The 24,040-nt window shown below is 43.8% G+C and overlaps 1 protein-coding gene across 2 annotated transcripts in view; it reads left to right on the top strand.

Annotated features, from left to right (window-relative positions):
• The window catches only part of ahr1b (aryl hydrocarbon receptor 1b), a 159,620-nt gene that overhangs the window by 102,608 nt on the left and 32,972 nt on the right, over window positions 1-24,040 (top strand). For both annotated transcript variants that reach the window (XM_043693099.2, XM_087988777.1), the window contains 3 exons: window positions 5,814-5,937; window positions 10,598-10,728; window positions 20,481-20,683. In XM_043693099.2, coding sequence (XP_043549034.2) covers window positions 5,814-5,937; window positions 10,598-10,728; window positions 20,481-20,683 — 458 coding nt within the window. The remainder of the gene's footprint in view (window positions 1-5,813; window positions 5,938-10,597; window positions 10,729-20,480; window positions 20,684-24,040) is intronic.

The raw sequence follows: 24,040 nt of genomic DNA, 5'->3' as shown, positions 1-24,040 counted from the left end.
ACTTTCAAGGAGCTATGAACCTGCACTCCAAGGTCTCTTTGTTGAGCATGCCATTAGGCTTTTGAATCTAATGGTTCTTGGTTTTCTTGTTGTGAAATTTTCTCTACACTTGTGGACTCGACATTTGGATTAGTACATGAATAAGAAACGTTTGGAGGGATATGGGCCAAGCACAGCAGATGGGATTAGTTTAGTTAGGGATTATGGTTGCCATGGACTGGTTGGACGAAGGGTCTGTTTCCATGCTGTACGGCTCTATGACTGAATTCACACTCACTGTCTCAGCAGCTGGACTTCTTTTCAAAAGCTCACCTTCACCTACCCCCTTTTGTGATTATGGAAAATCAGCATGATTAAAGGTCATTCTGGTGCACACATCCCTCCGGTCCTCTGACTCTTCCAGCCCCAGGATCTTCAATCTTATTTTGCAAGCCCCTCAAAGTGAGTGGGATATAAACCAAGCCAGCAGTCTCCCTGAGGTACTGCATTTTGCAATGAAATGGTGAACCTGGCTGAGGAGTGGCACTTCCTGCTTATTCTGACCATGTTGATGCTGACAGTGCTCACACTCAACACAGAGAAAGACAGACTCACGTTGCTGTGGCGATCTCTGGACATCAAAAAGCTCTTTACAACCAATGATGAACTTTTGAAGTATATCGACTGTTGTAAAGCAGGAACAGGTTTGTGCACAGCAAGCTCCTACAAAACAGCAGATGATAATGTCAGCAGATAATTTGTGATGTTGATTGAGTGATAAGTACTGGTCAGGAAGAATGTACCCTGGAATGTTCTATGTCCATCTGAGAAGGGCAGGCGAGGCCTCAGTTTATTAACTCATCTGTAATACAATGCATCCAAGAGTGATTCCATTGAAGAGCAGTATAGGCTCCAGGATTGATCGGTTGCTAGGTTAATTAGTCCCAGAAGGAAGCAATTGCCATTATTTTTCTCATTAAATTATTGCGGTGGCATGAAGGGATTTCACACTGTTTTCAATCTTTAACCTTTGAAGGTTCTTTTGCACCCTACAAAACCCAAACAGTGTTGGTATAATATTCACGCTGTCAGTATATGGATTTTAGGCATCAATTGCCCAACCTGATTATTACATACGAATATATAGAGTATGCAGCACCGTGATAGGCCATTTGGCCCAACCATTCAGTGCTAGTGTTGGTTCTGTCAGCCCCCTTCCATCTTTCCTCATCTAAATCTATCATCATAAATAATCCTCGAATCCTTCTCCCTTATGTGCTTGTTTAGTTTCTCCTTAAATGCCTCTGTTCTATTAAGTTTGAAAACTCACTATGGTAGTGAGGTTCACCTTCTTATTGTTCTCTGGGAAAAAAATGTATTTCTTACTGGACATCTTGGTGCCTGTTTTATGTTGGCGGCCTCAAGCTATCTTCTTCATTTCGAATTGAAACCTTCTCTCTGTATCCAGTCAGTCATAATTTTAAAGGGCACCATCAGATCTTTTACCCCATGGAGAAAAGAGAAGAAGACTGTTCATCCTGTTCTGATTCTGTTGAAGAACCTGTCCCGATGACGTGGGATGGAATTTTTAATGCGGGTGGATGGGAGTTCACTTCCTCAGTAGTGTTTGAGACTGCAGGAATTCCATGCCTTTGTAACGGTGTAACAGGACTTCCAACAGCAGGTGGCGACTGTGTCAGATGGCACCGAGCAGGGGAGCTCAAGCAGAGCCCGAGTAGGGGGACATGAACAGTAACCAAGCATGGGAGCTCGAGCAGAGCCCGAGCAGGGGAGCTCGAGTAGTGACTAAGCAAGGGAGCTCAAGCAGTCCCTGAGAAAGGGAACTCAAGCAATCCCTGAGCAGGGGGGATCAAGCTGTGCTTAAGCAGGGAAGCCTGAGCAGTGCCCAAGCAGGGGAGCTTGAGAGCTCGGGTAGTGCCTGAGCAGGGGCTCGAGCGATCATACAGAACCTCTCTGGAGCAAAGGGCACCTTTGTTAAAAAGACACCTCATAGAGAGAGTGAGAAATAGCTTTAATGAGGTTTGATCTTTAGGCTTTAACTCTATACCTTTTTGCCTTGTTTAACCTTAATTTTCCTTCATGTTTGTAAAGATCTGATTCCAGTAGAATGTAGAATCCCTACTTTGGGGACAGCACGGTGGCTAAGTGGTTAGCACTGCGCCAGGGGCCCAGGTTCAATTCCAGCCTCGGGCGACTGTCAGTGTGGAGTTTGCACATTCTCCCCGTGTCTGAGTGGGTTTCCTCCCACAGTCCAAAGATGTGCAGGTCAGGTGAATTGGCCATGTTAAATTGCCCATAGTATTCAGGATGTGTAGGAAAGGTGCATTAGTCAGGGGTAAATATAGGGGAATGGGTTTAGTTGGGTTACCCTTCAGAGGGTTGGTGTTGGGCCATAGGGCCTGTTTCTGCACTGATGGATTCTACGATCTCAAATTTCTCCTTACAATAGCATCCGAGTGGAAAAGTTTGCTTTTATTTTCCGCGTTATTTTCATTTGCCATATGTATTAGAATGTGGTGGTTGTACAGATGCCACAGGAAAAGAGAGATCAAAGTCCACTTAAACTGTTTTCCCATTAAATAGGGCACCCATCACATGCCTACTCAAACATCTTAGGAATTCCCATTATTGTTAATCCAAAGGGTTTCAACTGACAAATAATTGGATTCAGATTGCTGAGTTTGGGTACTTTCTGAGTTGAAATGGAGGGTGTTACAAATATTTTGGACAGTGTTAGCAAACCATTTCTCCTTGTTTGACAGCCACAGAATGTAAATTGTTTCAAAAAGATACCATTACGTTGTGTGTACATGATGTGGCGTTCATGAAAGTGTCTGTGGCTCTCCAGGCTCCTTTTCCAGGGCGAAAGTATTTTGAGCTACGTTGTAATGAGGGCCATATGGTGTTGAGAAGGGAGTGGTTTGATTCTTGGGATGGGAGGGCTATCCTATGATGAGGAGAAAGTGAGGTCTGCAGATGCTGGAGATCAGAGCTGGAAATGTGTTGCTGGAAAAGCGCAGCAGGTCAGGCAGCATCCAGGGAACAGGAGAATCGACGTTTCGGGCATAAGCCCTTCTTCAGGAATGAGGAAAGTTTGTCCAGCAGGCTAAGATAAAAGGTAGGGAGGAGGGACTTGGGGGAGGGGCGTCGGAAATGTGATAGATGGAAAGAGGTCAAGGTGAGGGTGATAGGTCAGACTGGGGTGGGGGCGGAGAGGTCGGGAAGAAGATTGCAGGTTAGGAAGGCGGTGCTGAATTTGATGGATTTGACTGAGACAGGGTGAGGGGAGGGGAAATGAGGAAACTGGTGAAATCCGAGTTCATCCCTTGTGGTTGGAGGGTTCCTAGGCGGAAGATGAGGCGTTCTTCCTCCAACCGTCGTTTTGTTGTGGTCTGACGATGGAGGAGTCCAAAGACCTGCATATCCTTGGTGGAATGGGAGGGGGAATTGAAATGTTGAGCTACAGGGTGGTTGGGTTGGTTGGTCCGGGTGTCCCAGAGGTGTTCTCTGAAACGCTCCGCAAGTAGCCGGCCTGTCTCCCCAATATAGAGGAGGCCACATCGGGTGCAGAGGATGCAATAGATGATGTGTGTGGAGGTGCACGTGAATCTGTGGCGGATATGGAAGTTTCCTTTGGGGCCTTGGAGGGAGGTGAGGGGGGAGGTGTGGGCGCAAGTCTTGCACCTCCTGCGGTTGCAGGGGAAGGTGCCGGGAGTGGAGGTTGGGTTGGTGGGGGGTGTGGATCTGACGAGGGAGTCACGGAGGGAGTGGTCTTTACGGAATGCTGATAGGGGAGGGGAGGGAAATATATCCTTGGTGGTGGGGTCCGTTTGGAGGTAGCGGAAATGACAGCGGATGATGCGCTGTACATGGAGATTGGTGGGGTGGTAGGTGAGGACCAGTGGGGTTCTGTCCTGGTGGCGGTTGGGGGGGCGGGGTTCAAGGGCAGAGGAGCGGGAAGTGGGAGAGATGCGGTGGAGGGCATCGTCGACCACGTCGGGGGGGAAATTGCGGTCTTTGAAGAAGGAGGCCATCTGGGATGTGCGTTTTTGGAACTGGTCCTCCTGGGAGCAGATGCGGCGGAGTCGAAGGAATTGGGAGAATGGGATGGCGTTTTTACAGGGGGCAGGATGGGAGGAGGTGTAGTCCAGGTAGCTGTGGGAGTCGGTCGGTTTGTAGTAGATGTCCGTGTTGATTCGGTCGCCTGAGATAGAAATAGAAAGGTCGAGGAAGAGGAGGGAGGAATCTGAGACTGTCCAGGTGAATTTGAGGTCGGGGTGGAAGGTGTTGGTGAAGTGGATGAACTGTTCAACCTCCGCGTGGGAGCACGAGGCGGCGCCGATACAGTCATCGATGTAGCGGAGGAAAAGGTGGGGGGTGGGGCCAGTGTAGTTGCGGAAGATGGATTGTTCCACATATCCATGAAGAGGCAGGCATAGCTGGGGCCCATGCGGGTGCCCATGGCTACTCCTTTCGTTTGGAGGAAGTGGGAGGATTGGAAAGAGAAGTTGTTCAGGGTGAGGACCAGTTCAGTCAGTCGATGGAGGGTGTCAGTGGAAGGGTACTGGTCGGTACGGTGGGAAAGAAAGAAGCGGAGGGCTTTGAGTCCTTCGTGATGGGGGATGGAGGTGTACAGGGACTGGATGTCCATGGTGAAAATAAGGCGTTGGGGACCGGGGAAGCGAAAATCATGTAGCAGGTGGAGGGCATGGGTGGTGTCCCGAACGTAGGTGGGGAGCTCTTGGACTAAGGGGGACAGGACGGTGTCAAGGTACGCGGAGATGAGTTCGGTGGGGCAGGAGCAGGCGGAGACAATGGGTCGGCCGGGGCAGTCAGGTTTGTGGATTTTGGGCAGGAGGTAGAAGCGGGAGGTGCGGGGTTGTGGGACTATGAGGTTGGAGGCGGTGGATGGGAGATCCCCTGAGGTGATGAGGTTATGGATGGTCTGGGAGAGGATGGTTTGGTGGTGGGGGGTGGGGTCATGGTCAAGGGGGCAGTCGGAGGAGGTATCTGCGAGCTGGCGTTTGGCCTCAGCGGTGTAAAGGTCGGTGCGCCAAACTACTACCGCGCCTCCCTTGTCTGCTGGTTTGATAGTGAGGTTGGGGTTGCAACGGAGTGAGTGGAGGGCTGTGCGTTCCGAGGGTGAGAGATGATGGTTTGGTGGTGGGGGGTGGGATCATGGTCAAGGGGGCAGTAGGAGGAGGGATGATAGTTTGGTGGTGGGGGGTGGGGTCATGGTCAAGGGGGCAGTAGGAGGAGGTGATGATGGTTTGGTGGTGGGGGGTGGGGTCATGGTCAAGGGGGCAATAGGAGGAGGTGATGATGGTTTGGTGGTGGGGGGTTTGAGAGGCAAATGGGCCCCATATTCTTTGGATCTTGCAAGTGTGAGTGGTGATCTCATTGAAGTGTATAAAATTCTTCAAGGTTAAGTACCAAGAGGCTGTTTCTCCTGACTGGAGAATCTAGAACTTGCAGTCACAATCTCAGGCTAAGGTGAGAGGGTAGCCATTTTGGACTGAGATAGAGACAAATTTATTTTGGAATTCTCTAGCCTTACGAGCTGTGAAAGCTCAGCCATTGAGTATAGTTAAGGTGGAGAATTGCTGAAGTTTGAGCTGTAAGGGAATTAAGGGGCACAGGGATCAGATAGGAAGGTGAAGTTAACATCTAAGGTCAGCCATGATCTTACTGAATGGCTGAACAGGTTTGAGGTGCCAAATTATCTACTGCCCCTTTTTTCTAACATTTAATAATGACTCAGTGCCAAATCTGTTTGGTGAATCTGAAGGATTTGATGTATTTTCTATTGTCAGACTGATGTCATGCACCAAAGTGTGTATGAGCTGATTCATACCGAAGACCAGCAGGAAATACGCCGAAATCTCCACTGGGCATTGAACCCTCCCAGCATCAGCAAAGCAGGGGATGCTCTAACAGGCAAGTGGAGAACCTTTCCTCTCACCCATTTCTTCCTTCTTTTAAGACCCTCTAAGGCAGTTGAGACCCATGTCGCAAAACGAGATCAAGGTTAGAAAGTTGAAGATAAGCTAATAAAATGGAAATTAGTCAATGCTGTGGTTTTAGAGCTAACAGCTTTGGGGAGGAGCAGAGGATCAAGGTGGGATGAGTTAGAACAATGAGAAGGGAATGTCAATAATTTTTAAAGGTACAGTCTTTGGATATAGGGTAATGCTGGTGTTTATTGTCCATTTTGAATGGACTTTCTCCTGAAGCGAAATGGCTTAACAATCCACTTCAGGGGGGCCAGAGACAATCCTCCCAACTTGGCGTGGGATTGATCTCACATTGACCAGGTGAGTGGGTCTGCAGATGTCCCATCCTATCCCAAAATGCCATCACGGAATCGGTTGGGGTTTGTCGGCAAACTGACAGTTCTATGGCCACTTTTGTCAATGCCAATTTGTAATTCCCAGATTTTGATGTAAACTCCTTTCCGACTTCTTAATCAGCTATGATTGGACTTGAACTCAGTGTTTCAGTAATAGGAGTCTTGGCGGTTGAATATTGGTTGAGCAATACAGCCACCGAACCAGCACAAGGAACTGAACAGAATCAGTGAAGGTGGAGTAAATCAGGGGAGGGTGAGATAAGATTAAATAATAGGAAAAACTAACATGAAACATTTGTATCAGTGGTAAAATGTTATAACTGCTGCATTTTCTGCCTCACTGATGTATTTGTAAGGAATGGGCTTCTGGGGAATTAGTAATTTCAATAAATATTTAACCCTTAAAATGCTTCCATGTTATTATCTCACCTTGCTGATGAACCATTGTTTAAAACAAATGGATGTGCCCTTTTATCACTCAAAACGCTGTCACCTGTCAGTGTGTCACAATTAGAAACATCCCGCATGCAAGGTCGATGTCAATGTGTTATGAAGGTGTAAAGTGTACTATGCCTTTAAGAAAGTTAAAAGCTAGCAGAACTACCTCACAGCACCAAGTGTTCTGAACAAGATATAATGTAACCTTTTGGTCCAGCAGCTAAGGTAGCTGGTTGCCTGGAGAAAAAAACAAATTTGTGTTAGGCCAATCAGTTTAAATTATACTCCCAAAAAATACCAAACTCCAATCAAGTTTGAGTTTAGTAAATTGATGATATTAAAAGCCACTGACACAATCCGATGTTTTGGGGGTATAAGACTGGGAAAAATTGAACAGTTGAGGGAGGACTGCCAAAAGGCCAACAGATGTAGGCTGCCAGTCAGAACTCTCTGAGAGGTACCTGTCAAGAGAAGGAGATTGCACAGAGAAAAGCATCAACACAGACCAGGAGAGCAACTCTACAGAGGAAAATATAATGAGAAGATTTGACTGCTGGCTGGTTTTAAAATTTGAATTTTTCAGTAAATCTTAATTGGGGGTTTTATCAGACAATTATTATACAAGGAAAAGTAAAAAATAAAGTTAGAGGAAGGCGTTGTAAATAGTTGTTAGTTAATTATTCTCTGTTATACTTAAAGAAATAAAATTGATAGTTTTTACTTTAAATAGCTCTTGGCCTCTCAGATTTTCACAGATTACTGCACGGGAGAAATCGTTTCTGTGTTGCTGGTTTAAATTAAGCAGGAGGGTTTACCCCGGGTCGTAACACATTTGCACATCTTTTGATTAAATATCATTAAGATGCGAGCAAAAAGGTTTACTGGGTGAGGGAGAATTAGCCATTTATGCATTGATTTTGATATTTGGACCTCTTCCCAAAAGTTGAATTGGCCAGACAAATTTACCAAAATAAAAGGCAGTTAGTCTGTATCTTCCCTCAGCAAGACCTGGACAGCATTCAGGTTTGGGTTTATAAAGCATTGCTGTCAAGCCAAAGTATCAACCTGGTAAAGTTACAACACAGGACTACTCACAAGCTTAACAATGGAAGCAGCCTGCCATAAGCAGAGCTAAGTGATTCCACAACTAAAGGGTCATACCTCTAATCTCTGCAGTTCTGCCACATCCCAATTAGTAGTGATAACATTTCAGTGCCTCATTGGAGAGAGACAAGAGTTGGTGACATTTTGTCAGTGGCCTATTTCATTGTGGGCAGACCAAAACCCAGTTCTAACATCCACCTGATGCTCACACCTGCTCTTCTCAGGAGTGGGGACACAGGTATGTTTCAGGAGTAGTAACCATGGGCTAATTACAGTGCAACACCATGCATTGCAAATTGCTATTCAAAAATGCCCATTTATGTCTGCTGTCTGTTACTGATAAGCACACTACTCTTCCATCCCTGCAAGTTTCAAGGTTCTTCTGGTGCAGTGGTAGTGTCCCTACCTCTGAGCCCAGAGACCCAGGCACAAATCTCATCTGCTCCAGAGGTGTGTTATAACATCCCTGAGCAGGTTGATTAGAGAATTTCTATCACTGCAACCCCTTTTCATTATGAGCCTTTATTTCCCACAATAACCTTCGACGGAGCACCTTTATCAATGCATTCTCGAAATGTAAGCACAATACGACCACTGATTTCCCTTTATCCAGAGTTTGTATTACTTCTTCTAAGATTCCAAAAACTTGTTTAGACATTACTTTCAGTTTACAAAATCCTACTCACTCTGCCTGATTACTTTGAATTTTTCTAAGTGCCCTCATTTATTGTCTTGAATAACAGCTTCTGTGGTTTTGCCTTTCTGACATCTTCGATGTCATCAATGTTAACCTAACTCGCCTGTCGTTTTCTGCTTTCTGTCTCGCTCCCATATGGAGTAAAAGAGCTACATTTGTTGTTGTTCAATGTGATGGAACCACCCATGAATCTACAAAACTTTGTAAAATTAAAATCAGCACATAATTATTTCATTGCGTACGTCTTTTAAGAAACTAGGGTGAAATCCATCAGGAACCCGAAGAGTTGGCAGCCCACGGCTCCATCAGTTTGCTCAGTAACTTCCCTGGTGACTAACTTTTTGAGTTCCTCCTACCCATCTTGGGGATTTACTTGTATCCTCTACAGGGAAGAAAATGCAAAATACCTGTTCACCTGCCAACATTTTGTGGGCGGCACGGTGGCACAGTGGTTAGCACTGCTGCCTCACAGTGCCAGAGACCCGGGTTCAATTCCCGCCTCAGGCAACTGACTGTGTGGAGTTTGCACGTTCTCCCCGTGTCTGCATGGGTTTGCTCCGGTTTCCTCCCACAGTCCAAAGATGTGCAGGTCAGGTGAATTGGCCAGGCTAAATTGCCCGTAGTGTTAGGTGAAGGGGTAAGTGTAGGGATATGGGTGGGTTGCGGGTTGGTGTAGACTTGTTGGGCCGAAGGGCCTGTTTCCACACTGTAAGTAATCTAATCTAATTTTGTTTTCCATCATTAATTCCCTGGATTCACTTTCTATCGGACTCTCAATTTGTTCACTCTTTTTAATATATCTGTACTAACTGCAGCTATTTTTTTTTATATTTCCAATGTCTTTCACTTGTCATTTGTTTTCTCCCAGTTAATAACCTATTAGCCAAATTTTGTTTTTTAAAACATATTCTGCCCATTCCTTTGATCTACCAGCTACCTGATTTTGATTTTATCGTCACGTGTATTTTACAGTAAGAATATAATAAAATAGAGTGAAAAGCGTTCATTTGTCGCCACGATAGGGTGCCATTTTGAATAATTTAAGAATAATGGAAAAAGAAGAAAGATATAGCTTGAAGAGAGTCCATCAGTCCTGAACCAGCTCATCACCATCAACGTTTGAACAATTAAGTTCTTTTTCTTTGAGTTTAATATTAGATTTCACTTTTTTTTTGCTAACCATCAATGGTGAGTCGTCTCCTTGGAATTTTTCTTAGTCAGTGGAATGTCTCTATCGTATGTAATCCGAAATGCCCCCCTTAAATGTCTGCTGCTTGTGTCTCTGCTGTACTAACCTCTAATCCAATATGCCAGTTAACTAAGCTAGCTCAGCTTCCTTGCACTTATACAAGTTCTTACTTAAGTTTAAAATATTAACTTTGGATCCAATATGCTGTCTCTCAAACTGAATATAAAATTCAGCCACATTGTGATTGTTGCTCCCTCAGAGTCTCTTCGCTATTCATTAATCCTATTATATCGGACAATACCAGGCCTGTTATGGTCTGCTCTTTGGTTGGCTCCCGAATGTGCAGTTCTAAGAATATATCTCCAAAGTGTTTTCTGAACTTGTCTGAGGCTAACTTTGTTCATCTGGTTTATCTAGTCTACATGTAGATGAAAATCCCCATGATAATTGCTGTGCCTTTCTGACAGGTTCCCACTATGTCTCGCGTTTAACTCCATCCTACCACATGGTTACTGTGAAGGAGCCTGTACAATATCTCCAGAAGCAATAGCGTGACAGTATAATTTCTCAACTCTAACCAAACAGCTTCTACAACCTGGTGTCCTGAACTTTGACCATCTTTCTGTATTGTGCTGAGACTATCATTAATTAGCAGAGCCATCCCTGCCCTGACCCCTGTAATATTTTCCTAGCTTCCCATCCTCCCTAAATGGCATGTCCTGCAATGTTCGGGCCCCAGTTTGTGTCATCCTCCAACCATGCCTCTGTGTCATTAATGTGGCAGTTTAATTTGTTCTTTGTTTTCCAACATTGTTTTCAGGTGAGAAAGCTACCTCAACAGATGTAATTTGCTACAACCCTGAACAATTACCACCAGAACATACGTCATTTCTCGAGAGGAATTTTGTCTGTAGGTTTCGCTGTTTGTTGGATAATTCATCTGGTTTCTTGGTAGGTTACTGACTTCAATTATTTAACATGGTAGTGACTGGTTTTATGTTTATGTTCTCACTCGCTAGAAAGGCTTTTGCTAAAAGCAACTTCAGCAGAAAGTAAGCGATTTAAATATATTTTTACAGAATCTCTGAAGTCAAACAGTCAAGTGAAATAATGGAATCTCTTCTTCAGTTCTTAAAACCCACACATTGTTTCCAGTATATTTTGTCTCTTTTTACTTGCTTTTGTCTTTTTAGCAGTTCCAGTTTGTCATACAAAAGCAACATATAATGAATACTGGAAATACTAAACAGGTCTCGCAGTGTCTGTAGAGCATTGAAAGGTCACAGACTTGAAGCACTAACCCAGTTTGTTTTGACTGCATCAAGTGCTCTCTTCTTGGGTCAGTGAGCAATGGGGGTAATTAAACTGCATTTCAGCACTTGAATCCATGACTAAGTTTGGTATTTCAGTATAGTGCAAAGGGAGTTCTGCACTGCCAGTGCAGTTAAACCTCAGTCAGGCGGTGAACTGAGGTCCAGTTTGCCTGTGGTACTGTTGCATCTGATCATTAAAGATCCTCTCGTACGGTTTAAAGAAGTGTTTTTTTGAAGAGGCAGATAGGATAAGTAGTGAATTTTCAAAAGGCCACTGATCAGAGGTTAGTGGGCAAAATTAAAGTACATGGGATAGTGGATAATTGACATGCGTCCTGAATTTGTTGACAGGCAGGAAACAGAGAATGGCAGGCATTGAGTAGTGGGATACCGCAAGGATTAGTATTTGGACCCTAGCTATTCATGATATAAATAAATGACCTGGATAAAGGAACCAAATGCAACATTTGCAAATTTTCTGTGGGGATTGTGAATTGTGAGAAGGGTGTGAAGAGGCTTCAAGCTGATTTTGACAAGTCGAATGAATGTCAAACACATGGCAGATGTGGCGAAATGTGAAGTTATATCCTTTGGTATGGAAAACAGAAAGGAAGATTATTATTTAAAAGGTGATATTTTGCAAAGTGTGGATGTACGAAGGTATCTGGTGTCCATGTACTGCAGCCAATGAAAGTAGACAGGCGATTGGAAAGACAAATAGTATATTGGTCTTCATTGTGAGGGGATTTGCGTTCAGAAGTAGGGATGTCTTGCTGCAGTTGTACAGGGCCTTGGTGGAACCACATCTGGTGTACTCTATGCAATTTTGGGTCTTCTACCTGAGAAAGGATATACTTGCCACAGATGGAGTGCAGCGGGGGGTTCATGAGGCTGATAAGGGGCTTGACAGGACTGTCCGACGAGGAGAGATTGGTTCAACTGTGCGTGTTTACACTAGTATTCGGAAGGATGAGATGGAATCTGATTGAAACATATAAAATTCTGACAGGGCTGACAGACTAAAAATGGTGAGCATATTCTCCCTGGCTGTAGAATCTGGAACCAGGGGACAGTCTCAGGATACAGGGTGGACAATCTAGCACTGAGATGAGGAAACATTTTTTCACTCAAGAGGATAGTGAACCTGTAGAATTCACTTCCACAGAAGGCTGTGGTGGTCAGGTCACTGGATATTTTCAAGAAAGAGATGAATTTTTAGATTTGAAAAGCACCAAGAGGTATGGGGAGAAAGGGGGAACTAAGACATTGCAAAAGAGGATCAACCATGATCATATTGAGTAGTGGAGAAGGTGCACAGGGCTGAATGAGCTACTCCTACTCCTAGTTTCTATGTTTTAACAGCAGAGAGTTGTCCTTGGTTTCTTGACCAACATGTCTCTTTAAACACCACACTTGCCTTTCCTCACACAGCACCTTGTGGTTCACATCGCAGTTTTTGTGATTGAAATAAAATATGTTTATTTGAGAGATCGCATTGCATGAGACTGTTGAGGCTCCTCAGACATCAAAGAAATGGCCCTCATGAAGGGTTTATGCCTGAAACATCGACTCTCCTGCTCCTCGGATGTTGCCTGACCTGCTGTGCTTTTCCAGCACCACACTTTTCAACAAACCCCCGTTATCTATTTTGTTGAAATCCTTTTGTTGATGTCTGAGGTGTATAGTTCCTAGACTAACAAATGGTGGCAAAATCATTATCTCTTCAACAGCAGAGATGATAAGGTTGTCGTCTGCTTCGGACCGAGATGATGAGAAAGTTCTTCATTCAGAAGCTTGAAAGGGTTCAGAAAAGATTTACAAGGATATTGCCAGCATTGCAGGGCTTGAGTTATAGAGAGAGGTGAATAGGCTAGGGCTGTTTTCCCTGGAGCATCAGAGGCTGAGGGGTGACCTTATGGAAGTTTATAAAATCATGAGAGGCATGGATAGGGTAAATAGAGAAAGTCTTCTCCCTGAGGTGGGGGAGTTCAGAACTAGAGGGCATAGGTTTAGAGTGACAGGGGAAAGAAATAAAAGGGGCCTAAGGGAGATACAAAATGGCGGCGACCCAGTAGGTGTAAGTCTGCAGAGCTCTGCCCAAGACCCAGGCAAAGTGGGGTGCCCACCCTCATCTCACCTGCTAAATTACTTAAAACAGTTTTTGCCCACCACCCTTGGCCATTTTGCATCAAACTTTAGCAGTTTTGTGCTTTTTATAATGACTAAAGGCAAAGGCTCTTACAGTTTGCAGCAGTCAGGCCCACCCCACCCCCCCGCAGCAACAGACACATCCGCGGCTGCCTCGGGGGACTTACCTGCAGAGGTGAGCCTGATCTTGGAGTTTGTTAAACTCTGAGAGATGATTGATGTGTCCAGCAAGGAGACCCAGTCCAGGTGGGAGTCAATCTCGGTCATGCTGCAGAAGCATGACCGAGAGGTCGAGAAACTCAGGCAGCGTGGTGGGGGGGGGGGGGGGGGGGGGTGGAGCAACGGGTCGCAGCCTCGGAGTCTGCTGCTGAGTTATCTGTGGGTCAGGTACAGGCTCTGGAGTGGTGAGTCCAGATTCTTAGTTGTTTTGATTTAACTGTTTCAAAGGTTTTTTTTATATGTGAATTGTTTTTGGTCTTTATTCAATGTCTTTTGGCTGGGGTTCTTCCTCCTGGGGGGTTTCGGGCTTGCTTGGATGACTATGGCTAGCCATTCGTTTAGGTGGTGCACCTGGAATGTCAAGGGGAGCCACTCGCCAATCAAAAGGATAAAGATATTACTAAGTCTTAAAAAAGAAAGGGTTGTTGTAGCTCTTTTACAGGAGACACATCTACTTGATAAGGAGCACTCAAAGGTACAACAGGGTGGGTTTGGCGAGGTGTTCTTTTCATCTTTCAGCTCAAAAAGTAGGGGAGTAGCCATTCTTATCCGGAAGAATTTTCTCTTCCAAATGCTAAGCCAGATAAAAGATGAGTCTGGATGGTACATATTGATTAAAGCCCTAATAAATGGAGAGGAATACGGGATTTTGAATCTTTATTGCCCTCCTGCACACCCTTTTAAATTTGTAATGGGAGTGTTCTCTAAGTTGTTGGCTCTCGGGGTCCACCATACAGTTATAGGAGGGGATTTTAATTGTATAATTAACCCAGAGACAGACAGGATATCTAGGAGTTCTGAGGGCATACCTTTGAGATCTAGGCAGTTGGGCAGATCTGAATAGGGAGCTGGGGCTGGTAGATGTGTGGAGGTGTCTTTATCCTGAGGGAAGAGACTTTACTTTTTATTCTAACCCACACAAGTGCCTTACCAGAATCGACATGTTTTTTGTCCCCTCGACCCTTTTGAACTCGATACTGTCCTGTAAAATGGGTAATATAACTATTTCTGACCATGCCGCAGTATATATGGAGGTTAAGACTAGTGATGATGAGATAGGCTCCCGATATTGGCGTATGCACCCTTTCCTCTTGAAGGATAGCAAGTTCATAAAATATTTTTCACAGGAATTTAAAACCTTCTGAGATATCAACTCAGGCACGGCCAGTAACCCTTTGACGATGTGGAAGACTGCTAAGGATTATACGCGAGGCTTGGTTATCTCATATTCTGCGACCCGGAAAAGACAAAATGGAGAGCACCAGCATCTGCTCAAGGCTCAGCAGAAGGCAGCTGAAACTGCGTATGCCGATAGGCCGTCCATTACCAAGCTACAGCAGATCACAGCCCTTAGGGCAACTTTGAATACTACACTCACTCAAACAGCAAAGAGGGAGATATTATTCGCAAAGCAGAAACTATTTGAATACGGTGACAAGCCTGGCAGGTATCTAGCATACCTTGCCAGAAAGAAAAAGGCTCCCTAAGCCATTGCGTCTATTAGAGAGTGCTGGTACCCTGACTTGTAATCGTAAAAAGATCAATGTAGCCTTTAGAAAGTTCTATTTTGAATTGTATAATTCGCAGGACTGTGAGGATAGAATGTGGAAGACGGAGTCTTTCTTTAAAAATCTGGCCCTCCCAGGCCTTACCTCGGAGCAGGTGTCGCTCTTGAATGGCCCCCTGACAATCCAGGAAGTACAGGAGGCTGTTAGGCAGCTTCAGAGTGGCAAAGGGCCCCTGACTCGACAGATTCCAGGCTGAGTTCTATAAAGAATTTATAGGGGAATTGGTTGGGCCACCTATAAATATGTATAATTATTCACATAGTCAGGACTGCCTCCCGCCTTCTCTGAGAGAAGCAAATATTTCTCTCATTCTTAAGAAGAGAAAGGCCCCAGATGACTGCTCTTCGTACAGACCCATATCCTTGTTAAATGTGGATTTTAAAATTCTTTCAATAATGTTAGCATTAACACTGGAGAGGGTTTTATCATTCATTATAAAAAAGGACCAGGGTTTATAAAGGGCCTCAGATCAACTAATAACATTAGAAGTTTCTTAAATATGGTACAAGCCTACCAGCAGGGAGCGATACCGGGATCAGTTATCTCCCTAGATGCAGAGAAGGCATTCCATCGGGTAGAATGGCCTACTCCTGCACCTATTGTCTATTATCTCTTTTATACGCTGGAACAGTTTGGTGTTGGAGAAGTCTTTACTAAATGGGTTGTAGTATTATATAATGATCCCAAAGCAGCGGTGATCACCAAAGGTTTAAGTTTGGATAGCTTTAGCATTGGCAGAGGCTGTCACCAGGGATGTCCTCTCTCACCATTATTATTTACGCGAGTGATTGAGCCGCTAGCAGAAGCTATACAAACTGACCCTTACATAATGGCTCCGGAAGTTGGATCGGGCAAGCACAACATTACTCTCTATGTGGATAATGTACTCCTTTTCTTAAGTGATCCTTTGACATCAGTGCCCCGCCTAATTCAAATGGTCAATTTATTTGATATGTTCTCAGGCTACAAAATCAATTTTGTGAAATCAGAGGCCATGCTGTTAGGAGGCCTTGCCAGTATATCCAATTTTCCGGATGGATCTTGTTTTCCCTTTAGGTGGTCATGAGAAGGTTTTCTGTACTTAGGTATTTTTATTACTCCGGCAGTTGGTCAACTGTATACAGCCAACTATACGCACATATTAGAGAAAATAAGACAGGATGTTCAACGCTGGGAAGATCTCCCGATATCTTGGCTAGGTAGAATAGCCCTAGTTAAAATGAATATTCTACCTTGTCTTCTATATCCTGTGAGAATGCTCCCCTTGATGCTACCGAGACAGGTGCTATGTAAGCTCTACGGCTGGCTCAGCTCCTTTATTTGGAGTCATAGACAGCCCCTTATCAAATTAAAAAGCTGCAGCTTCCGCAAGTAAAGGGAGGGCTGGGCTTTCCTGATTTTAGGAGGTACCAATTGAGCTCTCTGTTATCTTATGTGGCTGATTGGGTCTCTTATGACCCACAATCAATCTGCTTAGATATTGAGGCGTCCCAAGCAAAATATCCCCTCCTCAATCTACTATTTATGGACAAGATGAGAATTATTACGGATTATTGTAAAAACCCTATTGAATTAAATAAAATCAAAGCCTGGAGGATAATGCGACAAGATGAGGGTAACCTGCAAAAACCTTCTTCTCATACCCCTATAGTGGGAGCACTGGGATTCCAGCCAGGGCTGACTGATGCTACTTTCAAAATCTTGGAGTCCAGAGGTATTTGCTGTTAGGTTCGATGGGGAGGTCATGATGCCCTTTGAGCAGCTGCGCCAGACGTTTGGGCTGCCCAGCAAGGACTTTTCTCGGTATTTTCAAATACGAGACTTTATACAAAAGAAGACCACATTGATAATTAATCCTTATAAATCGGATAGGGAAAGGAGAGTGCTTTGGCCGATGGGTCCGCCCTCGATCAGTACTCTCTACTCTTTACTATGCAATAAGGTATCGAAGGACATGGAACGGTTACATAACACCTGGAGTCAAGAATTAGGGGGATGGAAATCTCCTTAGAAATGCCAGAAAGATCTCTATCTATAACAGAACTCAGCCTACTCAATTGAAGATACTTCACAGGGCTCACATGGCACCTGAACGACTTGCAAAGTTCAAGGCAGGAACATCCCCAATGTGTCCTAAATGCAAAATCGAAGTCTGCACTCTCACGCTTTGTCTGTGGACATGCCATTAGCTCTGCAGGCATTGGGCTAGAGTAGCGAATGCCTTGACAAAGATTTTGGGTACAAAGATTGGGTTGGATCCAGTGCCTCTACTCTTGCACTCCCCAAATTTCCCCTCTTTGGATGTATACAGGAGGGAATTATCCACTATCCTTTGCTTTTGTGCGAGGGAAAATATTTTAGTGAATTGGGTATCTGAAGGTTCCCCACGACTTTCAAACTGGCACAGGAAAGTCTTGGAATATATCCCCCTTGACTTCCTTACAAATATAGTGCACCAAAAAACGGAATTATTTTATAGAACGTGGCAGCCCGTTTTGAACTACATCGACACAGATGTTTTGGCCATATTGTTCAGGGCCTTTGCTTAGCTGTGGTAATGGTTCCGGCTGGTTCTGGGGTCCCCGGGAGGTAGGAATCCCGTACAAATACGGGTTTTGTTATGACTTGATATAAATCTATTTTGAATATGTATTTAGTTATTTATTTACTTATTTCTTGTCTTTTCTCCTTTTTTTATTGTCAGTAATGTATGATATCCTATTTTTATGTTTTGGTTGTTTGTAGAATAGATTAGAGGTTAGGTTTTTTTTAACCTCCTATTGGTGTTGTTATTATATTGCAAAGTGGAATACACTAGATTAGACTAGTGTATTATTTTTGTAATTTGTAAAATATCTTAAAATTCTTCTTTTTCAATAAAAATATCTATTAAAAAAAAGAGACCTAAGAGGCAACCTTTTCACGCAGTGGTTGGTGCATGTATGGAATGAGCTGCCAGAGGAAATGGTGGAAGCTGGTACAATTACAGCATTTAAAAGGCACCTGGATGGGTATATGAATAGGAAAGGTTTAGATGGAAACAGGTCAAGTGCTGGCAAATGGGACTAGATTAGGTTAGGATATCTAGTCGGCATGGACGACTTGGGCCGAGGGTCAGTTTCCGTGCTGTACATCTCTGTGACTCTCTGTGGAACTCTCGGTTCTGGAGATCAGTGAATGCTCAATCATTGGCTATGCTAAAAATAGCTGTTGGTTTAGTTTTGGATTCTAAGGGAATCCAGGGATGATGGGGATAGAGTGAGGAGGGAGAGTTAAGGTAGAAGATCAGCCACGATCTTGTTAAATGATGAAGTAGGCTCCAGATGCAGAATGGCTTATTACAGCTCCTATTTCCTGCATTCTTACATTCCATCTGAGAGTTACAGTGGGAGTTCTGCAATTACTGTGGTTAATCATTGCTGACCTCTGCTGATGGATTTGCAATGACATTTCCCCTGCCGAAAGGCATTTGAACTCTCAGTGATGCCACTCAGGTCACATAACATTGTATTTATTCCTGGGGCGACTTGCAGCTGATGAGCCAGTGAGATCATTGTCTCTGGAGCTTAGAGATTGTTAGAAAGCCCCCATTGTCTGTTGGGCATCATTGTGAAAAGTGGACTTAAATTTCAACAGTTATGGTATCTGTCTTTCTCTTCGATATCCAATAGTATTGAAACAGTATGTTTCCTGTGTTGATTTTAGCAGTTCCTTTCTGTCCGAGTAACCTTCGATAAATGGCTATTCCAGTGGTAACAGATTGGTAACTATCTATATCTACTTCCGTTCTGAAATGCCTGTCACATTGATGTGCTACCTCCTACTGTCAAAGTACATGAAAGAGAAGAGACCAGATGTTTCAGATATCCAGCATCTGGAGCACTTTGCATTTGTCTGGGAGAGTCAGGATAACTGGCCATTTCCAGATCATCAAACTGTGACTAGTTTGGTTTTAGAAGGATTAATACTGGAGTTTCAGCTATTTACAATCTACGTTACTGCCTTGGAGGAAGAGGTTGGGTGTACTGTAGACAGATTTGCTGTGGATACCAAGATAAGTTGTGAGGAAGACACAAGAAGTCTGCAAAGGGACATAGGTTGGTTTAGTGAGTGTGCAAACACTTGCCAGCTGGAATATAGTGAGGAAAACTGTGAATTGTGGGTAAGATGAATTGAAAAGCAATATATTATTTCTAAGGAGAATGCTGAGCTGCAGAGGGATATAGGTGTCCTTAATCATGAAACACAAAGGTTAGCATGTAGGTGCAGCCATTAATTAGGAAGGCAAATGAAAAATTGCCCTTTTATTGCAAGGAGGATTGAGTGTAAAAATATGGAAACCACTATGCAAAGCATTGTTGAGACTGCATCTCGAATACTTCAATTATTTTAGTCTCCTAATGAAAGGAAGGAAATACTTACATTGGAGTCAGCTTAAAGAGATTTACTGGCTGAAAGAGTTTTAATTGTCAGGGCAGTCTGATTCTGTATTTCCTGGGGTTTAGAATCATACTGAAGGGGCTAAACAGCGAGATGCTGAGATAATGTTTCCCTTCTTATAGAGAACCTAAAACTGGAGGAACAGTTTCAGAATAAACAGTTGCATAGCTGAGACAGCAATGAGTTTCTTCTTTCAGAGCAATATTGGTCTTTGAAATTTCCAATAGCATCGTAGCCTGAATCATCGAATATTAGTAAGGCTGCCATAGCCGGATTTTTGAAAAACAAGGGAGTTGCATGTTGTGGGAAATGTGGAGGGAAGTGGCATTAAGCCACAATCAGATCAGCCGTAATCTTATTAAATGGCAGGATGGACTCAAAGGGCCAAATGGTCACCTTATGTTCTCAGAACCCAGGAGTGTGTGAGGCCTTTTGCTTTGATGTTCCTCTTTTTCTTTTCATTCCTTTTACTGGGAAGCACGCACTTGCTTTTGAAGGTTGTGTTTTCTCCATTTCCTGTGGTTAACACTGCTGCCTCACAGCGCCAGGTACCCGGGTTTGATTCCAGCCTTGGGTGACAGTTTATGTGGGGTTTGCACAGTCTCTGTGTGTCTGTGTAGGTTTCCTCCGGGTGCTCTGGTTTCCTCCCACAGTCCAAAGATGTGCAGGTTAGGTGAATTGGCCGTGCTAAATTACGCATAGGGATGTGTAGGTTAGGTGCATTAGTCGGGGAAGTGTAGACTAATAGGGTATGGGAATGGGTCTGGGTGGGATATTCTTCGGAAGGTTGATGAGCACTTGTTGGGCCAATTGGCTAGTTTCCACACCAGGGATTCTATGACTTCTATGAATTCTAAAAATAGTCAATAAGCAAAACTCCCTCTCCTCACCTTGAACATATTTCTTAAAAGGGTGCAGATTCAGAAGCGGCGTTCAAATGCTCAGCAATTTCATTATTTGCAGTTCAATTTGAAGATTTATTCTTTCTGGTGGATGTTTTTATTTTTCCTACCAGGCTCTGAACTTTCAGGGCCGGCTGAAGTTCCTACATGGGCAGAATAAGAAAGCGGAGGATGGTACTCCCATCCCCCCTCAGCTGGCTCTGTTCGCCGTGGCAACACCTCTCCAGCCTCCGTCCATCCTGGAGATTCGGACCAGGAACATGATCTTCAGGACCAAGCATAAACTAGACTTCACACCACTCGCCTGCGATGCCAAGTAAGGAACTGGGAACAAAGTCGAAAGAACCACCTTTAGACTTTGGGTGTTTGACTTGTATTGCCAAAAATTGTCTCCCGTTGATGAAATGGTCCAGAATTTCCTTTGTGCCATTTGCTAGTAAATCTAGGTCAGTGATGCCACTCTTATATTTCATAGTTTCAAGGATGGAGTTTTTTGAAGAGGTAATGGCAAGGGTTTAATGGCTTATCACATAGTATACATGGATTTCAAGAAGGCCATTTGATACAGAGCCTCACAACAGACTTGTGATGAAAGTTGTAGGTCATGCTAAAATCAATATTGTCTTCTCAGATTGTAGGGCTGCCCTATCACAAGAGACATGACTAGTAATGATTTAACCTGAGGACTGTCCTTCATGGTAACCTTAGCTGGAATGGGAACTGTTGTGTTCACTCTACATTGCAAACCAGCTATCCAACCAACTGAGCTAACTGATCTCCTTGCACAGTTCCTGGTATAAAAGAGTCAGTAGTAACGTGGATGTAAAATTGGCTCAGTGATTGGCAACAGAGAGTAATGGCCAATAGATATTTCTTGGGGCTGAGGAAGGTTTGTGGTGAAGTTTCCCAGGGGTCGGTATTGGGACCCTTGCTTTTCCCGATAAAGGTTAACGATCTGGATCTTGGTGTGCAGGGGGACAATTTTCATGATTTTAGAAGAATTAGAATTAGAAGAATTCTAAACTGTGAGAGGACAGTGTGGAACTCCAAAAGGACATTGATAAGTTGGTTAGTGTGGGCGGATAGTTGGCAAATGAGGTTTAATATAGAGAAGTGTGAGGTGGTGCACTTTGGTTGAAAGAACACTGAAACACAATATAAAAGGGATGCAGGAGCAGAGGGCCCTGGGTGTCTATGTGCACAGATTATTGTTGGTGAGACAGACAGAACAGTAAACAAAGCATGCAGCATTCTCAGCTTTATTAATAAGGTCATAGAGTACATGAGCTCGGAGGTGACGTTGAATTTGTATAAGGCATTTGTTAGACCTCGGCTGGAGTATTATGTATAGTCGTATTATCGGAAAAAAGCAAATTACTGTGGATGCTGGAATCTGAAACCAAAAAAGAGAAAATGCTGGAAAATCTCAGCAGGTCTGGCAGCATCTGTAAGGAGAGAAAAGAGCTGACTACCCTTTGTCAGTTAGACTTGAAACGTCAGCTCTTTTCTCTCCTTACAGATGCTGCCAGACTTGCTGAGATTTTTCAGCATTTTCTCTTTTTTGGATATTATAGGAAAGATGCAAGTACATTGTAGAGAGTGCCAAATCAATTTACTAGAATGTTTCTAGATATGACAGACTTCAGCTGAGGATAGATTGATTACTTTCTCTCTGGAGAGAAGGTGGCTGAGAGGAGATCTGATGAGGTTTTCAAAATCCTGAGTAGGTTGGAAAAAGTAGATAAGGTGAATCAGTTTCTGGTTCTAAAAGAAACAAGAATGAGAGGGCATGGATTTAAAAGTGATGTGCAAAAGAAACAAAGATGATGTGAGAAACACCTTTTCACACAGCGAGTAGTTTAGCTGCGGAATGCAGTGCCTGGAAAAATAGTGCAGGTCAGTTCAATTGAGACACTCAGGGTGACACTGGATGGATTTTCTGATAACAATGGGAAAAAGCAGGAGATTGGCACTTGTTAATAGAGCCTGATGGTCTGAATGGTCATAATAATTCTGTGATGCTGGTTAGCCTGGTGTTAGGCCCACTGCTAGTTATCTGGTGGTGATATTGCTGATTGGTTTACTGGACTACTCTCAGAGGGCAGTTAAGAGTTAACTATGTGGGTGCGTGCCTGGAATCACATATAAGCCAGGATGCGTAAAGATGGGTGTTTATCAACCAGTTGAGATGTATGGTGTTGTGTTAATTTCATTGTCACTTGAATGGATTCTGATGCAGTTGCATTATGGCATGGAGCTGGAAGTCTGCAGTCTCACTCCATCATCCTGAAGACCTGCCGAAGTCTCGGGGTCAGGATTGGGATCAGGATGAGGTTATGTGATTCAGCTAAACCCTGTGGTTACTCACATGAGTATGATGTTCTGAAAGATGTGGGGGTATGCTGATAGCTCTGCCTTCATTCATCATTCATCATGAAGTGGGACACCATGCTTGCTCACCCCTTTATAGCTGGGCCTCTGCTATGAAACCTGAGAATATTGAGGGCATGGCCAACACACCGTCAATGCTGAAGTTTCTTAAAACAAACAATCCCCTGCTTCCACCCTAAACAATAGCAAATTTACTTGAGAATTTACAAAGAAAATCATGTGGCCGCCCAGTTAGTGACTGGAATCTTGGGTCTAAGGAGAGTAGCTAACTTGGTGGAAAAATGCTAAGCATCATTCACAGTCACATGAAGACCAGGTTATGATTCCAATCTCCAGTCACTCACTTCAATGTGCTCATGGTGTTTCCACTTCACGTGGAAGCTTAGTTAAGTTCAGGCAGTAGCTATTTCATTTGCGAAGATTAATAATTGGTATTATTATCGACTGGTAACAGAAAATTGGTTTGCTTTTACAATGATTTGTATTATTGTAAAATTGCTTTTACAACAATGCATGAGTAGGTTATTTTCAATCCAGTCGATATCCTGTACTGCAGCTTGAATAATCGGAAGTGTTTTGACACAGCTCAGTAGCATCCTTATCAGGCACTTGAGTTAATGTGCAGCCTGCTTTGCTGATCAGTAATCTACATCCTGTGTTATGAATGGAAATAAGATGTTGCTGGAAGCCATTGACAAGGTCACGGTTATAGATTGTAAAGAGGGAAATAGCTTTTTTTTGAGTAATAGTTCTTGTTGGTGAAACACTTTTTGACTCTGACCCTCTGCAGTGAGGCGAAAGTCCCCTTTGTCCCAGAGGACTGTAGGACTGCTCTCAATCCAAAGGTCACTATACCTCAGGCGGGGGAAGGAGTTGGGAAGCAAGGGTTTTTCTTATTCATTTATGGAATCAGGGCATCACTGACTGGGCCAGCATTTATTGCCCATCCCTAATTTCCAAGACAGCAGTTAAGAGGCAAACACATATCTATGAGTCTGGAGTCACACGTAGGACAGACCAGGTAAGGACAGCAGAGTTTCCTTCCCTAAAGACATTAGTAAGCCAGACAGGTTTTTCCTGACAATCAACAATGGATTCATGGTCATCATTAGACTCTAATTCCAGACTTTTTAAACTTGGATCAAAGCTCCACCATCCACTGTCAGGGATTTGAACCTGGGTATCAGGATTAACAGTCCAGCAATACTACCACTAGACTGTCACCTCCCTATCTGAAGAACCCTTCATGGTAGCCCAGAGCAGGAATTGAAGCCACACTGCT

This window comes from Chiloscyllium plagiosum, unplaced genomic scaffold, assembly GCF_037043375.1.
Source record: "Chiloscyllium plagiosum isolate Xiang-an unplaced genomic scaffold, Cpla_swu_hap1 HiC_scaffold_7, whole genome shotgun sequence".
NCBI classification, from domain to species: Eukaryota; Metazoa; Chordata; class Chondrichthyes; order Orectolobiformes; family Hemiscylliidae; genus Chiloscyllium; species Chiloscyllium plagiosum.
This window is presented reverse-complemented; position numbering and strand designations above follow the sequence as displayed.